The sequence below is a fragment of the Aquila chrysaetos genome, chromosome 5, assembly GCF_900496995.4.
Source record: "Aquila chrysaetos chrysaetos chromosome 5, bAquChr1.4, whole genome shotgun sequence".
In the NCBI taxonomy this organism is placed as follows: Eukaryota; Metazoa; Chordata; class Aves; order Accipitriformes; family Accipitridae; genus Aquila; species Aquila chrysaetos.
Window position 1 is genome coordinate 27,393,361 of NC_044008.1, and position 18,955 is coordinate 27,412,315.

An 18,955-nucleotide genomic window follows, 5' to 3' on the forward strand; every position below is an offset into this window, starting at 1 on the left:
TAGTATCACAGGATGATGTGGGCAGCCAGCATCTTTCCTGATGCAGTTCAAGTGATGGGCTTCATGCTGTGTAATTTGAAGTCAAGTCGTATTACTACTTGTCATTTTTTTTTCCACATTGAAATATTTTGCTCTCGACACTGTGTATACATGATATCTTAGTGCTGGGAAGCATTTGTGCTATCTGCCTTTCAACAAGCACTCCTTATTTACCAACAATTCACTTGAAAAGTAAATAGATCAATAAAGTGACAAAGCAGTTGATCAGAAGAGTGGCCATTGCTGACTTCCTATTTCTTGGTAACGGTCATCAGGCAAATATATAGTTGTGACTTTTCTACACAAGGAATAAAAAGAAAGCTAATTGTACAGACTACCTATATTAAAGATTACCCTGTCTCCCTTGGAAGAAAACTCAGGCTATAACAAAATAAACACACTTTATCTCCAAAATGACAATATTCTATGCAGTGCCTTAGCGATTTTGTAATATTGTTGTTACATCAAATTAGATGACAAATTTTTTCTCTACCAGTACTCACTTCACATTTAGCCAGAACCTGGCTGAGATCCACCTTTATTGTGTGGTGAAGGAAGAGCAGAGCAGTTGAATCTCCAATCACTTGCTCAAACCTCTGTGAACTTCTGTGAACCTCTGCTAACCACCTAGGAAGCTCTAGCCACATATGAATGCCACAGGCGCATCAGTGTACTCTCCCTTTGAAAAGGCCTAGCTCTCACCAAATTTGGAACCCAGATGAGCATAGGAGGGGAGGGAAGAATAAGATGAAAGCAGAAGTGTGGTTCTATCTCATATACCAGTCTATGTACTAACAAGGCTGTTTGCATACCACATGATGATGGTCCCTTCACTGTCTCCGATGCATCTAACCAAGAAAGGGTCTTTGCTGAAGGAGGCTCTTGCTTTGTATTTGAATATGTAATTTTACCAGTTATTAGAAGATGGTGAAGATTAGAGTCTCTCAACATATGGAAAGATATCATTTCAGTGGCAATGAATGATGGTTTTCTAGCATTAATTATTACTTTTCTAGTATTCCATTAGTTAAGGTGCTCACAATGGAAATTTCAGTGGAAAATATCTAGGTCATCTCTGAGCAAGTATGGTCTTTCTTTAGACTCTCTGAAACAATTCCTTTGTGTCTGCTGAACCTTCTTATAAAGTCATTTTGGTCCACATGCCCTAGGGGTCCAAAGCCATTGGTGGCTATCACTGAGTATCCAGTTGTTTTCCCTTTCTAAAAGTTTCCTCTGATTGGGACCCTTGTTTACAATTACACTTTACTTGGCACTTAAATAAAACAACAAAATATTAGGATGTATTTTTGTTCCTCAGTTTCTTCCTCAGAGTAAGCACTCTCTAAGCTCAGACCAGATTCCTTTTCTGTTTCTAATATATGGCTTCATATATTATACCTCTAGTCAGTCCATCCACTTCCCTCTATGCTTTCCTGATTAAGCTTCCTCTGAAGCAATCTGTTGAAAATCTACCTTGTATATTTGCTAAGCCTCTATTTCAGCTGATTTTATGATCAGCCAGATGAAATGATCAAAGATCTCAGGAAAAAATCCATTGCTCTGTCCAGATTTGAAAAATCTATCTTGAGTAGCGACCATTTCTTCCACTCAAGGGTATCCCGTTGGAATGGATCATCACAGAAGTTCAGAGACCACATCTTTTCATCTCCATACAGGACATAGGGGTTTTCCCATTACCTCATGTGACAGGGAAGCACAGGAGGCTGAGAAGTTCCATGTTCAAAGTGGATCCTATGGTTTAACACACATGTACACAGAGGAACCACATACATAAATTTCTCCAGATGATCACATGAGGTTTACAATACCTGCTTTGTGGCGGTAGAGCTGGAACAAATATAGAAGGGTGAGTGACTGTAACTCCAGCATGAAAAGTTTTATCTCTCTTGGTTCCACCCATGTGGAGCAATGGGAACCACAAACATTGGTGTGGCAATTTAAGTGGCGGATTCCTTACTGCCTTGTCAGTAGAGGCATTGGTAGCTGCTTTCCTTCTCCTCTGTTGCACTCACAGACTTTGTGCCTCTCTTCAGTTGATTAGCATTTTGAATTTTGCCACAAGATCATTCTGTTTCTATAGTGATCTTGGCACCACTAGTGTAGGCTCATTTCCTATCACTCATGGTTTACTTACGTCAATGAGCGCATTATTTTCAACTGTGTTTCTTTCATTCCTGCATCATGTAGGTCATTATATTTATATGCAGCCAATGAGACCAACAAGTTTCTAAAATTGCCAGAATATTTAGAACAGTCTGACAAACTGTACTATGTTCCTGCCTATTAATGTGCCATTATGTTGGGAAAACAGAGCATAAGTAAATACTAATTAGGAAAACAGGTAGAAAAAATAGACAATTTCAGTACAGCACTCAGAAACAAAAATCTAAAAGATATGGAAGTTAAAAAGTCAGCGCATGCTAGTTTTACGGAGATGGAAGTATTGAGTCCTAAAAGCTACACCAGGGGCAAGAACAAAAAAAAAAGAAGGCTAAGAAAGTTTTCAGAAAATCCATTATTGTTGTTTCTGCTTAGTTGAGGTTGTGGCTATTATTTACTGTAACATGCATATAGCACAGGGCAAATCTCATATTCTGATCTACCTTTTAAGAAGGGAGCTGTAAATCAGATAAATGAGCTTTTCTAATTCTATGTACTGAAAACACTTCACAATTGTCTACACCAATCTGTCTTTTCAGACTTCTGTAGCCACTATAATGATTTTTTGTTCTCTTGGATTATGAGTGTGTATGATGAAGGAGGCCTCTGTTTCCAAACAAGGAGGGAATTCAAAAAGAATTTGTCACTGAATGGGACGGCTAGTAGGTAAAGACAAAACTTTCCCTCGAAATGATTTATTGTTCTTCTAGCACAAGTAATGCAAAATGTAATGTCCTGATGTAGCTTAGCTAAGACTGATTATGAAAACAAGGATGTTGTTCAGACAGTTTATTTAAGTATGTTTGACTTTCTCTGATTTTAGATCATGTTTTCAATAAAAGTATTGGAATTCTAGATTATATTGAGGTAAACTTTTGCAAAGGAAATTAAAGCAAACAGCAAATGTTTCCATTTCAATGGAAGACAACTAGAAAAATGTGAAGTTTTGTAGCGAGGGTGGGTAGATATGAATGCAAGTGTATTCCTTAATGATCACTGTGCTCTACTTTTCAGTAACTTCCATGGGGGATAAAAAAAGGTAATGAGAATGAGTTTGCAGGGATAGAAATTGAGGTACAGCTACTGAATGTCATGTTTATAACCCTTCAGTTAATAGGAACCTGTGATACCAACTTGAAACCCCAGAGAAGGTTATTGGAGTTTGAACCTGCGTCCATCTCTAGCCCTGCCACAAATGTTGCTAGCTGTTCTAGTGAAGGTACCTGCGTTAGAAACAGACTTAAGGACTTCACAAGGCCTCTCCCCAAAGCAACATCTCTGATGAGAGGAAAAATGTTTATTTCAGGATTTTCAGGGCAGGGACCAGTTATCATTTGCTTTTGTGTTTCTCTCAGCTCTTAGAACACGTGATTTCGTTCCTGTTGTAATCTTGCTGGCTAAACCATGCAAGAGCGGTTCTTTTTGTTAAATAATAGTAAAACCTTCAGCAAAGCTGTAAGAAAAAGTGAACTAGAGGGGACAAGTGGTTTAAGCTCTTATTTCCCAGCACTGTGGAACACTGAATTGAAATCTTTGATAGGCTGCTTTTTTTTTTTTTAAATAGGTCACTGAAAAATACTGTAACTGAAAAATACTGTACCGGGCTTAAGCAAATTGCAGGTTGGGGTCAGGTCTGCAGCTGATGTGCATTGGCATTGTTTTGTTCTTTTGGCTGTTCATTTTGTACAACAGCCAAGAATCTGGTCTCCAATAAATAGGAAATTTTATTACGTTAACTCTGACAAAGTTCAAGGATACAAAAGAAGGTGAAATCACTCTACACCTAGAACAGCTCATGTTCAGATTCTCTAAACTCCATATCCACAAAGTGGGACTGAGACTTCAGAACCTTAAAAAGCCCCGTCGCTGCTGCCTCTTCCCCTAAATAACCAGTTTCATAAGTGTAAATTCCTAACCCAAAGTGATTTTGCTGCTGGATTCAGGCACCTCCGAAGCTAGCTTCTAGCTTGCTGGGCAATGAGACCCAGGTCTCCTTGAGGATCCGGGCCTGAGAGAAAACATTGCTGAAGACAACTGGATTAAGCATAACAATATCACAGACAGACACTGAAGTGGAAACGAGATGAAGTTTTTAGTTCGAGTCTGTAACTAAATACAATAGCTGACTCAGGAGAACTTCTGATCAAAGAATCATAAAACAAATCTAACCTATTTCTAATGAGAAAAATGAAGGAAGTGCAGAAGATATACAATAGTGAATAAATAACGAGGCCCACGGTTCACTGTGTCAAATGACTAGAAATGCTGCAGACTAATTCAAAGTAATATAGCTACACCCCGAAATGTAAGAAAAATAGAAAACATCAATGCACAGTTCATTTCCATTTTTATCTAATGCTTTCAAATCAGACAGGTGAGAGAAAAGACAAACACATTGATCAAACAAATAACAGGAAAAGAGGAGGAATTTTTTAAGAGGATTCCTAAGATTGCAGCAGGTAGTCAAAAACCAGTATTGCAAATAAGGCAGGATGTGTTACACGTATTTGTAGGTTATTGTGTGAGCTCTGTTACGTAAACAAATTGTATTGGTCAGGCTCTAGTAGAGACACACATCCTGAGCCAGCCTGAAATCTGTCGTTGCCATCATGCAGTACATCCTTGGCTCCTCAGAACTAGGCAGTGACAGCAAATCCACCTGCTTTGGAAGCGCTACCAAAGGAAAATCTCTGCTAGCTGATAGAAAGATATTCCATATGACAAATGTTTGAGCAATATGATGTTATCAACATATGCATTCACATTCATTATAAAATTACAGTATGTTAGTTTTCTTTTTCAAGAAGACTAATTTAATTTCTACATTTCTCTGCCTGTAGCATGTCTTTGTGGAACAGTCTTTTCATTTTTTTACAATAACTGATTTCCCTAACATACCATTTCATTAAAAAGTATACATACTATTGGTAAGATGCTATGCTTGAAAAAAAACGGGTTCCAAATAGTGTTCTTCTAGCTATCATGGAAGAACATTTGTCACTATGAATGGCCAAAGGATAGTAATTCCATCTCATTTGTGTGCCCGTCAAAATGGTGAATGAAATGACTGCTCCTCATGCCTTTCCAGTTGGAAGCTGTGAAAAGAAAAACAGCCAGCGGCCTCAACAACTGGGCAGTCATGTTTTGGAGCTGAGAACTGCTATGGAGACAGCTGTGAAATTTTCATGCCTTCTGCCCCAATTTGATCGAAATTGAATGTCCAGACTCTTCACTGCCTACTGGAAAAAGACAGGTTCAGACTTTTTCTGATTTTATAATTTTGTTGCCTGCCTGATAATTTTGCTCGCTAGCATGCTCTAAGAGCATTTGAAGCAGCACTGTACCAGTCTGGCTAGTGTTGTGGAAGGTGGCAGAGCTGAGCTGCATGAGCATGTGGACAACACCCAAATGAGACATAAAGACCTCGTGGCACTAATGGGATAAGATCGTGAGGCTATAATAGCACAGGAATGCATAACAGTTATAGAGGCTATTCATATGTTTTGGAGGGCTTTAAGAACTTTGTTTAGCTGCTTAAAAGTAGTCATTCATGATAAAGCAGAACTCATAGCTTGTTTAATGCTTTAGCTTAACGTTGCCCTATTCTGTGATATAGAATAAGAAGATTCGGAAAGCCCCAGAACCAGTTTGAGCCAGAAAAAGGAGACGTAGTAACCACTAGCCTAAAAGGCAGGAAAGAGGAAGAACCAGCTAAGAGATGAGAAAAAGGACTCAATGAGAGAGAAGAAGACCCCAGACCTGAATATTGCTATTGGACCAGACTATGGTGTGAGGGATGGGAACTTAGAGTGTAAGGGTATAACTGCCCAGGGATTTTAGTGTTTGGAGTCCATCTCCGGAGGCATCCAGCTCGAGCTGTCTAAATTTGTGCACCATAGATAGAATAAATTACGCTTGGTTTTTTTGAATGCCTTGAGTAGAGATTCTGCTTCGGGGAACCTAAGGTTGAGCCTGAGGGCAGAAGCAGTGCCCAAGCGTGTGTGTGTGAGGAGTCGAAAGGGGCACCCGTCGGCTCACTGGAGTCGCCTGCTGCAAAGGGACTCCGGTCCGAGCAGTTCAAGTTTCAGGTGGTGTGTGTGCGACTCCTTGATTGGTATGTGCGTGGTTCGGCAGCGGCTTCTCCCTTAACAGTAGTGTTTCAATTTCTGAACAATCCTGAGGCAAATTAGCAGACATCAATATTCATGACAGTTTTCTGCCACATATCCATCGAAAGAGATTTGTCTCAGGAAACAGAATGGGACCTTTACCCTCTATCCTGTGCCTCATCTACAGGCGGGACAAACCAAAGTGCTTCCTATTCCACTTTGCTGCATTTCACTCTTCCCTCTGCACAAATATGAGCATACTCAAGATGTGAGAGAAGGCATCCTTTTGCGTACAAAGATTTTCAGCCACACCACCTCTTACTAGTGTCTCCTTGAGCCATCCACAGTCTCAACTTCTTTTTTCAACAGGAAAATAAATAGCACTTTTTCTCTTGCAGTAATTGATAAAAGTCTAATAATTTCTTTCTCTAATTTTCTTATTACTCAGTTCGTGTGCTGAGACAGTAATTTATTTGCTCTGGTGTTGATTACATTTTGTCACTGTCACTTCACAGAAGTTTCCAATATGCTGCTGGTTATGTTTTCACCTTCGGTAATGATTTGCTTTAGCGTGAATACCGTTTTTCTTTGCACTAACTAGAGTCTTTTCTTGGCTGCCCCAATTCATTTCAGGGGATATAACCTGTCTCATACAATGGATAAACATCCCCTTAAAAGTGGAATGCACCATGTATATGACCTGTTATGCTAGCAATGATTAACTAGGTAGGCAATGCTAGAGAAGGAAGAGCAGCTCTCCTGTCTCATAAATACAAGCCCCTGTCATGAATGATATGAAGAAACTTACCTCAAGGACAACACTACCAGACCAAACCTTTCCTCTTTCACAAGATTTGGTTTGTTGAGTTGTTTCTACTTCTGTGTTGCAACATGCAGCTGCTATTAAATATTTTATTTTATTTTATTTCTCTCATATTCATATTCTAAGGCTTCCTTTTTTTTTTTTTTTTTTGCTCAACTACTGACCTGTATTAATAATAATAAATAAAGTGCTGGTAAAGATCAGTTTAGGGCTAGGCACTTTAATAAGGGAAACTAATGAAGCAATATTATATTCTAGTTCAGAACCTTTAAACAGCTTACTGTAACCATATTGTTGCTCAAATCCCTTGCTGCAATTACAAAAAAACAGCACTGCAAAAAGAAAATATTAGGCTTGGCACAGTCAGTCACCTTTGAACAATTTGTCATATTCTGAATTTTCTGCAGATAATAATGCTTGTCCATCAGAATGCAAAATGACTTATCCTGTGACGTGTCTAATTGCATATTCTCAGGATCTTCCGTGGAAAAGGCCCATGACAATAATTAATACCTAATGCTATAAACACTATTGCTTTGGGTGTTGCCTAGCAACCAGCATCCCGTAGGCTTCCTGAGGGGCCTCAAATAAAGGCAGGAGAGGGATCCTTCCCTACCGCCATGGGTGAGAAGCGGCTTTGTTCTAGGCTGCTGCTCTGTTCTGGTTGTTTCTAGAGTGATCTCTGCCAAACAAATCTCCCTTAAGAGGTTGCATGCCTGAAAAGCCTTTTCAAAGGCTAAACAGAAGCCAAATGCTGCACATGCTGATTTTTTTATACTTTGGGATACCTTTTACGATCAGAAATACGACCACTATCCTCTTGTTATCCTCCAAAACCAGAGTCTTGTTTCCAAAGGAAGTGTTTCTGTGGGTTTATTTCTACTTCTAATTGGAATAGTTTCCCCTCCGTGACAGGGCTGACTTTTTTACAATCAACTGTTTTTTTGGACAAACCAGACATTAAATTTAAAAGAGGACTTGGTCTGTGAAGTGTTTTTATACAAATACTGTTCTATCTCAGCAGTATGTACAGTGCAGAGTAGAACAAACTTCACTGAAATGCAGTTTTTCCCAGCTGTGAACGCATTCCTTTTTGATAGTGCCATTTTTTTAAGTACCAGTTCATTTCCAGTACAATCTCTTTATCTTGGCACAGAGACATCTAAATCTCATTTCATTAAATGTATATATTTACTCAGATGGTCACTTCATAAGGCCAAGAGGCTGGAAACCAGTATTCCAGGGTTCTCTTTCTCAGTTACAGTTTCTGAACTGTTCTGTGGTCCTTAGCAAGTCACTGAGCTTTCCTTTATGTTTGTTTTTACATTCAAATTACTGCTCAGATATCTTCAGACTCAGAAAGATATTGTGGTGCTTAATTAGTAGCTACTATTTTATTTGATAGCCCTTAAGGAAAAGTCACCAGTATCAGGACATATTTAATTTTGTCATAAATAATGCAGAATTTATATAGTTTTAAGCTAACACATTCAGCACTATTTGAATAGAAAAGATACAGCAAAAAATCTGATTTTAAAGTAATCATTTTATTGATAGGACTGTGTAATGGGTTTGCTAGGATCTGGAAGAGGTTAGACTAACTGATTGGTAATCAGTCCTGTGTTTCTACGAATCATATTTTGTAGCTGTTTTAAAATAACAAAGATCAAACATTACATAAATATTCCTCATTCTAAATCCACCGACTTTCCTTTTTTTTCTGCCTTTGTCCTGCAGCAAGATTATTCAGTCTTTTGATATATTTTGTAAAGTCATTATATTCATACAGATTTCTGGCTGCAGCAGATCTTCTGTAGAGCTTTGGTTTTATATTCATGCCCGGTTTTGAAATCTCAGAGGAAATTGTCAAGCCACAGAAGGCAGGAGAGTCCCCAGCATCCATTGAGAGTTGATGAAACTCGGGAGCCTAAACGCTTTTTTCATTTTTGCAACACAGCTGGTTCATACACATTTTTTTGAATTTCATTCCCACTTAATTCCCACTAAGGTAGGCAAATAACACATTAGAGACCAAAGTCCCATCTAATCTAAGTGACGGTGTAAAACATCTCAATCTTGAGGGACATGCTGAGCAAAATTCTAATGAAAGGTAATCTTATGGATATCCAGAATTTAAATGGTACAGCAAAGGCAGAATCCCTAATCCCTGACTTAAGTATTTCAGTGCAGTTGCACATTGAAAGATGCTTGTGCTTGACAGGAAAGACTAGACAGGGTTATCTCTCTCCTGTTCATTGCTTTTCCTCTGTCTGCCTCATTTACATATAAATAAGTGAATTTTGCACACATACTGAATACCACATGAATTATAATTTCACCTTTTTTACTTGTGAATTCACAATGAAAGTCTGTCTTACTGATTTTTTTTTTTTTTTCTGATTAAAACATACATCAGCACTTGTGTTACCCATAAATTTGAACCACAGACTTACACATGTGTTGCCTATCTTTAGTTCAGGTCACTGTGAGTCTTGCCAATATGATCACATTAGTTCAGTTTATGGAACACACACACTCTCAGATCTCTTGTCTTTTCACAGAATTATTTTTCAACTTTGAGAGTATAAATAAAGTTACATTGCGAAAATTGAATTGCATCAGTGAGTAAGTGCATCACTTTCCTACAGGCAAGCAAATTTCTTCCTTTATTCTAGCAAATGCTTGTTTTCCAGGAGGGAGTTAACTCCTCAGCACAATGTTTTCTGTTCTGTGTCAGCAGCACAGGAGCTAATTCTCCTGGGCTGTGGCTCTACAGTGTCAGTGGTGGAGCTAACAACCTATTGAAGCAGCTTTGTTTCATTAGCAGGGGAATTTCTCCCTAGTGGAGCATTTCAATACAAACAACATTTCATTACCAAGTCCCTGTATAGAAGCTCAATCCAAGTGCTAAGGTAGTTACCACCTTACCGAGACTGATCCTTCTTGGCAATGAATTGATTAACCTCCCTTGAGATTTTATTTCTACAATTACAGAGTAAAGGTCCTCTTGAAGCTGTTTCGTGTGCTGAATGCCCGCATACAGTGCTGCACTCGCACAGTGAGCTCTCAGAGCAATAGTTGAGCTTTGGCAGAGAGGACAGGCTCCACTGTGTGCACTATCATTTCAATTCCAGCCGAGTTTCTTCTGAGATACAGAGGTCCATTTTGGCAGTGGTACAGCTTCATCCCTACAGGGGGGCATTTAGCAATCCAATTTTGTTCATAGGATGTCAGCGGCATAAGAAAATTTCAAAATTAACCGTTTGCATAATGAAAAGGGAGAAATGGCAAAACAGTAGGTATAGTAATCAACGGATTTTTTTTCTCAAAACAAATTTAAAAAAAAAAAGAAAAAAAAATTCTGCAATTAAGTGATTTAACAATCACTGAAAAAATTAATTTCATGGTGTGGTGATTTGTGGGCTAAGAGTTAAATTCCAAAATGAGGTAGTGTACTTCCCAGCACTGCAGATCACTGCGTAACTCCTGCCAGTGAAGGAACAAACTCTTCCACGTCTGGCAGTTGCAGCATGAATTCCCCTGCCTCCTGCCACTACAGCCAATATGCTCACAGCAGCATGCATTTCTCCTATGTCCAGAAAAACAAATGTGTTTTTTTGCTTGGAAGTGCTGATGCCTGTAAAAGTACATTAGTCATCATGCCTGCTCAGGGAAACTGGTTCTGAGAATTCTTGATTCCTGCACCTTTATTGCTTCAGTTAGCAATCTCTTGTGGATCTACTTCACATTCCTTACTGGTACACATGAGAAGATGAGTGAAAGAGAGAAATAAGATAGGGCTTTTAGCTTTTCTGAGTGGTTTCATACATTTTCAGTCTGATAATTTTAACTGTCCTATACCTTTCCAGTATTTAAAAAACTGTATGCTCTTTTTTTGCCTTGACAGCAAATGAGTTATCATTTTCTTCTTCATAGGGAAACACATGCAAAACACACAAATATCCAACTTTTTTAGACATTACAGCATAGACTTGAAATATATTGATACTCTAGTAGAAGCTTATGGATTTCAACTCCAGGGAGATCAGTGTGTGATCTTTTCTTTTTGCATAACGCAGACTGCAAGACTTCTCTAAAATAAATGCTTTAAATTCATAGGCTGTACCCATTTTTAGTTTCTGGATTCTATTCTGGTCTCAGATTTCTAAAAGTTAGGCACAGCAAACACTCAAATTTTAGATCCCAGTTGGAGCTAGCTTTCCCTTTTCTTGTGTTAAAGTGGGGTCTCCGAATCCTCCTGCTCAAGGTTAATTTTTTGAATTGTCACCTGTAATTTTTAAACATTTCCAGGATGTTACAGTATTGGCAGAATGATGTCATTCAATGTGAAGCCTCAGTGATAGCAGTTTTCTCTTTCTATGTAAAAGATACTTAAGGATCTTGTCATTTTGTTCTTTAGTATGATGTGAGGTTTGCAGTAGGCACTATCTAATATTTCATTTTATGCTTTAAACATTAAAACACAATTCATAAACATTCAAATAACCTTTCCTGAGATGTCAGTAATGCTGACACACAGAACACTCTATTTTGATATTTTTCCCTTCTTTTTGTCTACTTGTGCCTTGCTAAGCAGATTATAGCCAGTTTTCAACATTCCAGTCATGTGAATCGCATCACTAGCTTATAGTAATATGCAGCACTGTTGAATTTATGCTCATAAATCAACAATTGCAACAGTTTTTATTTATTAGCTATGGTCCTTGTGCATAGTCAATTAAAGCATCTCTTCTGTTGATGCCTACTGGAGATTCCATTTTGTTCTCAACGCTTTGATTTTTATCTCCTTTTCACCTTTCTTTTTGATGTTAATTTAACATCCTCAGACACAGCCAACATGCCTTCTAGAATATTGATTCTTTTTCTATTGAATTTCACACAGGCAGTGGTGTGCCATCTTCCAGAGAAAGCAGCCCCCTCTTCACAAAACCCAAGCTAATGGTTCAGTTATCAGTGCTCTGTATTGCTTATAGGTCTCCAAGACCAAAGTTCCCTGAAGAGGTAATCAGTGCAGTATTTGAATTATGTTGTTTGGCTTGGCTTGATGAGTCCTCGATGAGGGTGATGGCAGAAGTGCCTTAAGTTAGCACTGGGGTGACCTTTGAAAAGATTGCGATGATACAATGATTAATTACTCTTTCTCAGATATCCAATATTCTGTAAAAGTTTATCTTGGGACTTTAGTGTCTCCTGCTTACTTTAAATTCAGATACAGGCTTATTTTTTAGATAAGGGTGAATAAAATACCATTTTGCATTTTTCTGTTTCATGCAAATGGTTAGTAGCAAGGCGGAAAAGCCTCAATACGCTGTATATTTTAGATACGCAGCAGTTTTCTTCCTTGCCAATGAAAAGCCAAGGCATGCTTTTTCTGTCACAGCAGTTGTGTGCTAATGGAGGGAATGAGCACCATTCAGTCCAGCAGCTGCATCCTGTAAGGTGTGGACATTCCACCGCTGTGTGCCAGCTCTCTAATCATAGGAAAGAAACACATTTAAAGCTCAGTTGTAAGGCCCACTCCTAGGCTTGGTCTTTCCTTTATGACACTCAAGCCAAATAAAACTGGAACAGCAGAAAAAGAGTTAATTGCATTCAGTTTGCCAGCTACGTGCTAGTAGTAAAACAGTGAGCACCTTCCTCTGAGAAAAGCAACTTCTTTGCCTTACTGTAGTGATAAAATTATCTGTAAAAGCACAGGCAATTTCTTCTCCTAGAAGGGCTCTGGCTTAGCCATGCGTTAAAGAGCTGTTTTTACCCTGTATAATACAGGCATAGCAATGACAGTGCACTATGGTAGCAGTCATGAAGTCATGCTGTCCTTCTCTCTGAACTCATTTATTATGTGTGTAGATGCTATGTTACTGAGGATTTAAAGCCAGTTCTGGGACGGGATGTCAGCAGAGTAACAGAGTAACCAGAGAATAAGTAAGACCTTGTCCAGTGATGTAGTACTAACAATCAAGGAAAAAACATTTCCTACTTTGAAGATGATCCTAAGTCCAAAGGTGTTCTTCATGCAGTGAAACCTCAAAGACATTTGGGCCCTACCACCATCACTGATGATGCAGCAACAGTTGCTATGCAGCATGAGAATCTACTCCCAGTAGCTACTGGTGATATCTAATATGGATTTTAGTGCTCTCATGCCAACAGTAAGCCTTGTTGCTATCATTAGGGGAAAGAGTGAAGAAACACAAACATGCAGTATAGGCTCATACAATTACAAAAATCAATAATATTTTCAAAATGTTGTGACGATTCATTTCATGGCATAAAGAAGAAGTATAGATCATTCCTCCTTCAAAAGCATGTCTGTCATCTTTTTGACCACAACAGCAGGTCAAACTGCTTCCAATGCTGGGATGATGTGCTAGATGTTAGTTGTCTGGGGGTGGGCTTTTAACTGAAGTGTTGCTGGTCCATCTATCCTATTAATTTTTTGCTGGCTGAGATCTGAGCACCCCCATCTCTCTCAGAAATCATTCTAAATTTACCTTCAGATGAGGAAAGAGAGATCAGTTCTCAAGTCTGAGATGGAAAGCTATGACTAATCTAATATTCATTGTTATTTTGATAAATGTACACTTGGTAATTGATAAAATATCAGCTAAACCAGAGTTTATGATCTCAGCAGAGCAAGAGATAAATGGTGCAGCCTTTGCTACATCATTGCTGTGATGTGGATGGAGTTACAAAAATAGTACTTACACAGTATGTTGTATGCATATTTTGTACCAACTCACTTAGAAAGACACATAAGTAACTGTAATGGTCAGCAGATGATTCTAACACATCAGGGAAATACTGGCAATGATAATGGTAGACATAAATCAGTAAGAGAAAAGATATTCTCAAACCAGTTTAAGAACTCCAGAGTTTAAAACCATTTTGGAGGCAAGTAAGTATGACAAAGTCCATAGGAAACAAACAACTTTTAATTGAGTTTCTTGATGGCAAAGCACCACATACTCCTCAAAAATTATATAAATAATAACTATGAGTAATGTATAGTACTTTGCTGTCAATACAGTAAGCGAGCATCAATATATCCTAAAACCAATTAAATGGTATTAGAGTTCTGGGAAGTGAGAAAAACAAGTTGGTTTAGGCTCTGTGTCATCAATGGAGTTTCTCAGCTTCGTTGGTGGAAAGGATGCAAACACTCACTATACTTATAAAAAGTGTAAAACTTGAGTAGGAGGAGAGCTAGATGATTTTTAAGGAAAACCAAACCCTAAACCCAGAAAGCATCTGTTTGACTGGATTTTACGTGCCCTGTAATGGATCCTATACACTGCCTTCTACTCACTGTTCAGTGTACATTTACGCTATGGTTGAAGTTCATTCTACTAATCGCTTATCAGTTCCCCTTCAGGTAACGTAAAGGCGAAAAGGTTCATGCGTGTTTTTACTTAGATCCTTAGACACAGCATGCTTAGAAGAACATTTGCTGTCTTTGATCAAGGGAAGGCGTTGCCCATTTCTGTTTGGTTGTGGTGCCAAGGGAGTTCAGCATGAACCTGGACCCAAAGCAGCCCTGTGAAAGGAGACTGGCAAGGCTCAGAGGAGCCTGCTGTTGGTCGAAGTTGTATGTGGCTGCAGAGTGAACAGTGTTGCAAATTCAGCTTCTAATGGATATAAGTTGGTTCCAGAGGAGGGTACATTTGGATCCGTTTTTGGTGTATAGCTCACCAGGTAGGTTCCCATTGCTGGCGGGAAAGCAGTGGGGCAAGACCTCGAGGAACATCCCCCAGAGGCAGACAGTGCGGCACAGATGGAGGGGAACGTTTAGCCTGTGTGGTAGCGGGTTCAGCTCAGCAGCCCAAACCTTCCACCGGAGGAGTTAGAAGAGGCTTCGGCTTTGTTACTGGCCTGGAACAGCAAAGAGCAGCCCCGGGGCCAGGGAGGGCTCGAGGGCTGGGGCTGAGAGGTGCCGAAGCATTGGGCCTGACACATCGGGCCTAGATGAAGGTCCACCCTCGCACGGGCTCTGAAGCCACCCTGCCTTGAAAATAAGCCGGTAAGCAAGGGCTGGCGGCAGAACTGTCCTTCCCCAGCCCCTCCACGGGGATCGGGGCAGGGAGAGGTGACTCCCTCCGTCAGCACCCCCAGAGGAAAGAGGCGAAGAGATGCCCTTCCCTCAACGGCTTCAGCCGGTTTAAGGATCTCACCGGTCAGGTGAGCCAAGCCCACTGTAAAAAACCCTTTTTTTTTTTTTTTTTTTTTTCCCGCCCCGTCCATAACCTTTCCTTTCATTCTCCTGCTCCCAAGCCACGGGGGAGGGAAGGAAGGGGAGCGGTGCCTGCGTTGGGGCCCGGGCAGCGCGGTGGCGGGGGCACTCCCCTCAGCCACCATTGCGCGCCGGCAGCCCGCGGCGGGGTCCCGCTCCCCCTCCTCCGCCTGGCTCCGGGCCGCCTTATGGCGGACGGGGAAGGGGGTGGGTGGGGAAAGCCGAGCGAAGGGGGCGGCTCGGCTTCGGCAGCTCCGCCTGCGCGGCGCCGGAGGGGTTAAGCGGCCCCCGCTCCCGGTGGGCTCGCTGCCGGCGGGGAGGGGGTTAAGCGCCTTGCGGCGGCTGCCGCCACTCGGCTCCGCGCCGCTCTCCGCGCCGGAGCCGTTACAGCGGGAAGATGGCGACGGAGGGCGCGAGCGGCGAGCCGGGCTCTGGCGGACGGCGGGACTCCGCGGCCACGGCAGCGGTAACCGGCTTGGCGGGAGAGGGGCGGGGGGGAGGTCGACCCAGCCGGGGCGAGCAGGGCTCCCCGTGGGGATGGGACGAAGCGGCGCTTGGAGACCTGCCTCCCCCGCTCCGTCCCTCCGCCCTCCTTCTCCCCCGGGGCGGGACGGGGCTCGGCTCCCGCCGCTGCCGAGCCCCGTCCCGCCCCGGGGGAGAAGAGAGAGGGGCGCGGGGTCTCCCTCCCTGCCGGCCTCCCTCTTCCCCTCAGCGGGGGGCGGCGGGTTCTCTCCCCCATTGTTCCTTCCCGCTGCCCCGGCGCGGGGTGGGCGTGCGGCGCCCGTGAGGGGGCATGGAGGGGGGGTCCGCTCCCCGGTCTCGCCTCTCTCTCTCACACCCACCCACCCCCCTTTTCCCGCCGCTTGCCGCGGCGAGGGCGGCTGCGCCCCGTCTCTGCGGGCGGGCTGAGGTGGTGACAGCGGCCGGGCGGTGGGACCTGTCAGACCAGGGCGGGGGGGGGGGGGGGGGGAATGTTGATCTTTAACGCTTTGCCGGGCCCGCCCGGAGCTTGCTTTCTCCTTCCTTCCTCCCGTGTGGCGTTTTCGACGCCGGTTAAAAGGGTGCCAGCCGTTAAAAGGGTGTGGGGCGGAGGCTGCGCTCCCCGTGGCGGGCGGTGGGCTCCTCTCTCCCGCTCACCGGCCCGAGCCCCTGGCGGGGGAGCGGGGGTTCATCCCCCCGGGCGGCCTGCTCCTTTGGCCGGCCCCCGGCTCCTCGCCCGTGCGGTGTCAGAGCCCTCTCAGCCCGGCAGCTCTACCCTCGCCCGGCGCATCCCAGACCCGGCGCGGGGAAACCCTCCCGGGGACCGACCGGCGCTAATCAGCCCCGTGTTAATCGCCTGGTTGATCGCCGCCGTGAGAGCGGGGTGGCCGGGTCCAAAACCAGGCTGCAAGTGCTCGGCCTGGTGGCGACATGCAAAGTTTAGGGCAGTAAAACCGCCGTGGTGCCCGTTTTGCTTGGGATCGGTTCCGAAGGTGGTGACCCCCGAAGGGAGGGGACGCTAGTTTCTGTGAAATTGACGTTATTGCTGGCATTTTTTTTATTGTTATTTTGTTTTCTTTCAAACAGGCACTAATTCTTATCTCAAACCCAGTTCCAACTGTGCACTTAATCTTCCTTGTGTGTTTTAACTTCTGCAGTGTTGTGGAAATTGAGTTTTACTTAAAAAAAGTAAGCCTTACACAGTGAATATTTATAACATCACTGTCTTTTAAAACAGTGACATAACTGTGACATAAATGAATATTAAGGTAAGAATTCATAAAAGCAGACTATTAAATAATTTAGAGCCCTAGTTTTGAGTAAAAAATATGTATACTAAATTCTTCAGTATACTCATGTTATTACTGCCTTAAGTTTCAGTTCTAAAAGCCCAAGAGAGTGGCTTGTAATCAAGTAGCACTCCAATATTGTCCTGTCAGGCAGTGCAGTGCAAGCCACTCATGCAATTTGGTGTTCCCATTGTGGAAGGTAGGAGTGACAGCTCTACACTCCACACTGCTTTTAAAATATTTTTTGAAAACTGAAGACATTCTAGGAAGTAACCTGTATGTTGCTCCCTAACAAAAGTGATAGCTATACTTAAGCAATAACAAAATATTTTTTAAATCACTACTTTCAATTTGCCTTCAGTCATTAAATATTTAATATTCCTTTTCATCTTCTTTTCCTTGCCAATGTAAGTGTTGTATTGTTGATTTCATTTTATTTCTTGTACAGGAAAGTAAAAAGAACTCCTCTGTGCAATGAAAAGATTTTAAAAAATCATTATACAATACTCCAATATTCCTTTTGAAGGGTTAGTATGAATAGCTTATTTTCTGTCTTTTAAACTCAAGATAACAGAATTATGAATTGGATCATCTTGCTTACTTTTAGGATGACAGTAAGCATCCAGGTGACTATCTTGTAAGTCATGCTAAACTTCAACTTATAGCAAAATACTATTTTCAGTACAGTTTTAGTTTTTTTTCTTTTTTTTTTTCAGTTCTCAGAATCTTGATTGCACAAATGGTGCATTAAAAAACTGTAAGCACAGTATTTGTAATAGTAATGTGTTAATTTGTAAATTTTATGATGTAAGCAGGAGATGTATAACACAGGATGGTACAGTAGGGTTTCTTGATACTAAATGCTGTTATTGCAACTTGGTACACTATCAGTAACATCACTGGAAAAAAAGACTTTTTTTGCTGCTTTTAGAAGCACTGTAGAAAAGGATTAAAAGTGCTTCCCTCCCTCCTTTTTTTACATTCACCAGGGAATTTGACTGAAAAAGCCTAGACTCTTCTATAGTGTGTTACATTTAGGAGCAAAGCCGATAATCTTGTCATTCTGAGTTTCCTTGGATGGAGCACAGCATTTGGTAAGCCCACCACTTCTTTCCCACAAAATATTGGTACATTTATCATGGTAAGGATGACAAGGAAAAATGGCAGGGGAGTGGTTCTGGTCCTTTTTCATACCTGCACAGCTTGATTGCACTGAAGCCAGTGAAATTGTGTTGGTGCAATTTGGACTAGAATTGAGAGAAAACATATGTGTGTATTTTAAAACATCTTTGAATGACTTCCATCTGCATAATGTCTACCAATAATGATTATATAATAGCAAGAAATAATCCAATTTGACAGTCTTTTTGTTAAAACATTTAACATCAGCCTGCTGCACATAGAGGGCTGGCTTGTCACACATTATAGGTTCAGTATAGCTTTAACAAAGCCTATGAAAAGCTTGTTATATCAAACACAAAGTTTGTTAAAATTATGCAGTAAAATTTCTGGGTTTGATTTTGCTTGACCAATGATCAAAAGCATAAACGTTATTTTTCTCTGAAAGACAGTACCTTCTGCTGTCTGTAAAGCTGTACATACCGAGGATATTGCTGGAGTGGAATCTTAACTCCTCTAAAGTAAGTAGGGATTTTGCTGCTGTGTTCATCGGTTGAAATTTCATTGAGAATGATGTGTGCATACCCAAAAGGATCAGTCTGGGTTGCTGTGGGTCACATAACAGTACAAAAAAGTTGCACTACAGAAAAATCTGTCAATATTT

At 41.5% G+C, this 18,955-nt stretch overlaps 1 protein-coding gene across 7 annotated transcripts in view; it reads left to right on the plus strand.

Moving 5' to 3' along the window:
* The window catches only part of CTTNBP2 (cortactin binding protein 2), a 145,746-nt gene that overhangs the window by 35,257 nt on the left and 91,534 nt on the right, over positions 1–18,955 (plus strand). For 3 of the 7 annotated variants that reach the window (XM_030014901.2, XM_030014902.2, XM_030014908.2), the window contains exon 1: positions 15,630–15,869. The exons of 1 other annotated variant lie outside the window; for it this stretch is intronic. In XM_030014901.2, the coding sequence (XP_029870761.1) occupies positions 15,801–15,869 (69 nt within the window). In that variant the 5' untranslated portion in view covers positions 15,630–15,800. Of the gene's footprint in view, positions 1–15,259; positions 15,352–15,629; positions 15,870–17,676; positions 17,700–18,161; positions 18,267–18,955 lie in introns of those variants that run through there. 3 more of the 7 variants (XM_030014904.2, XM_030014905.1, XM_030014906.2) reach the window with 3 other exon arrangements.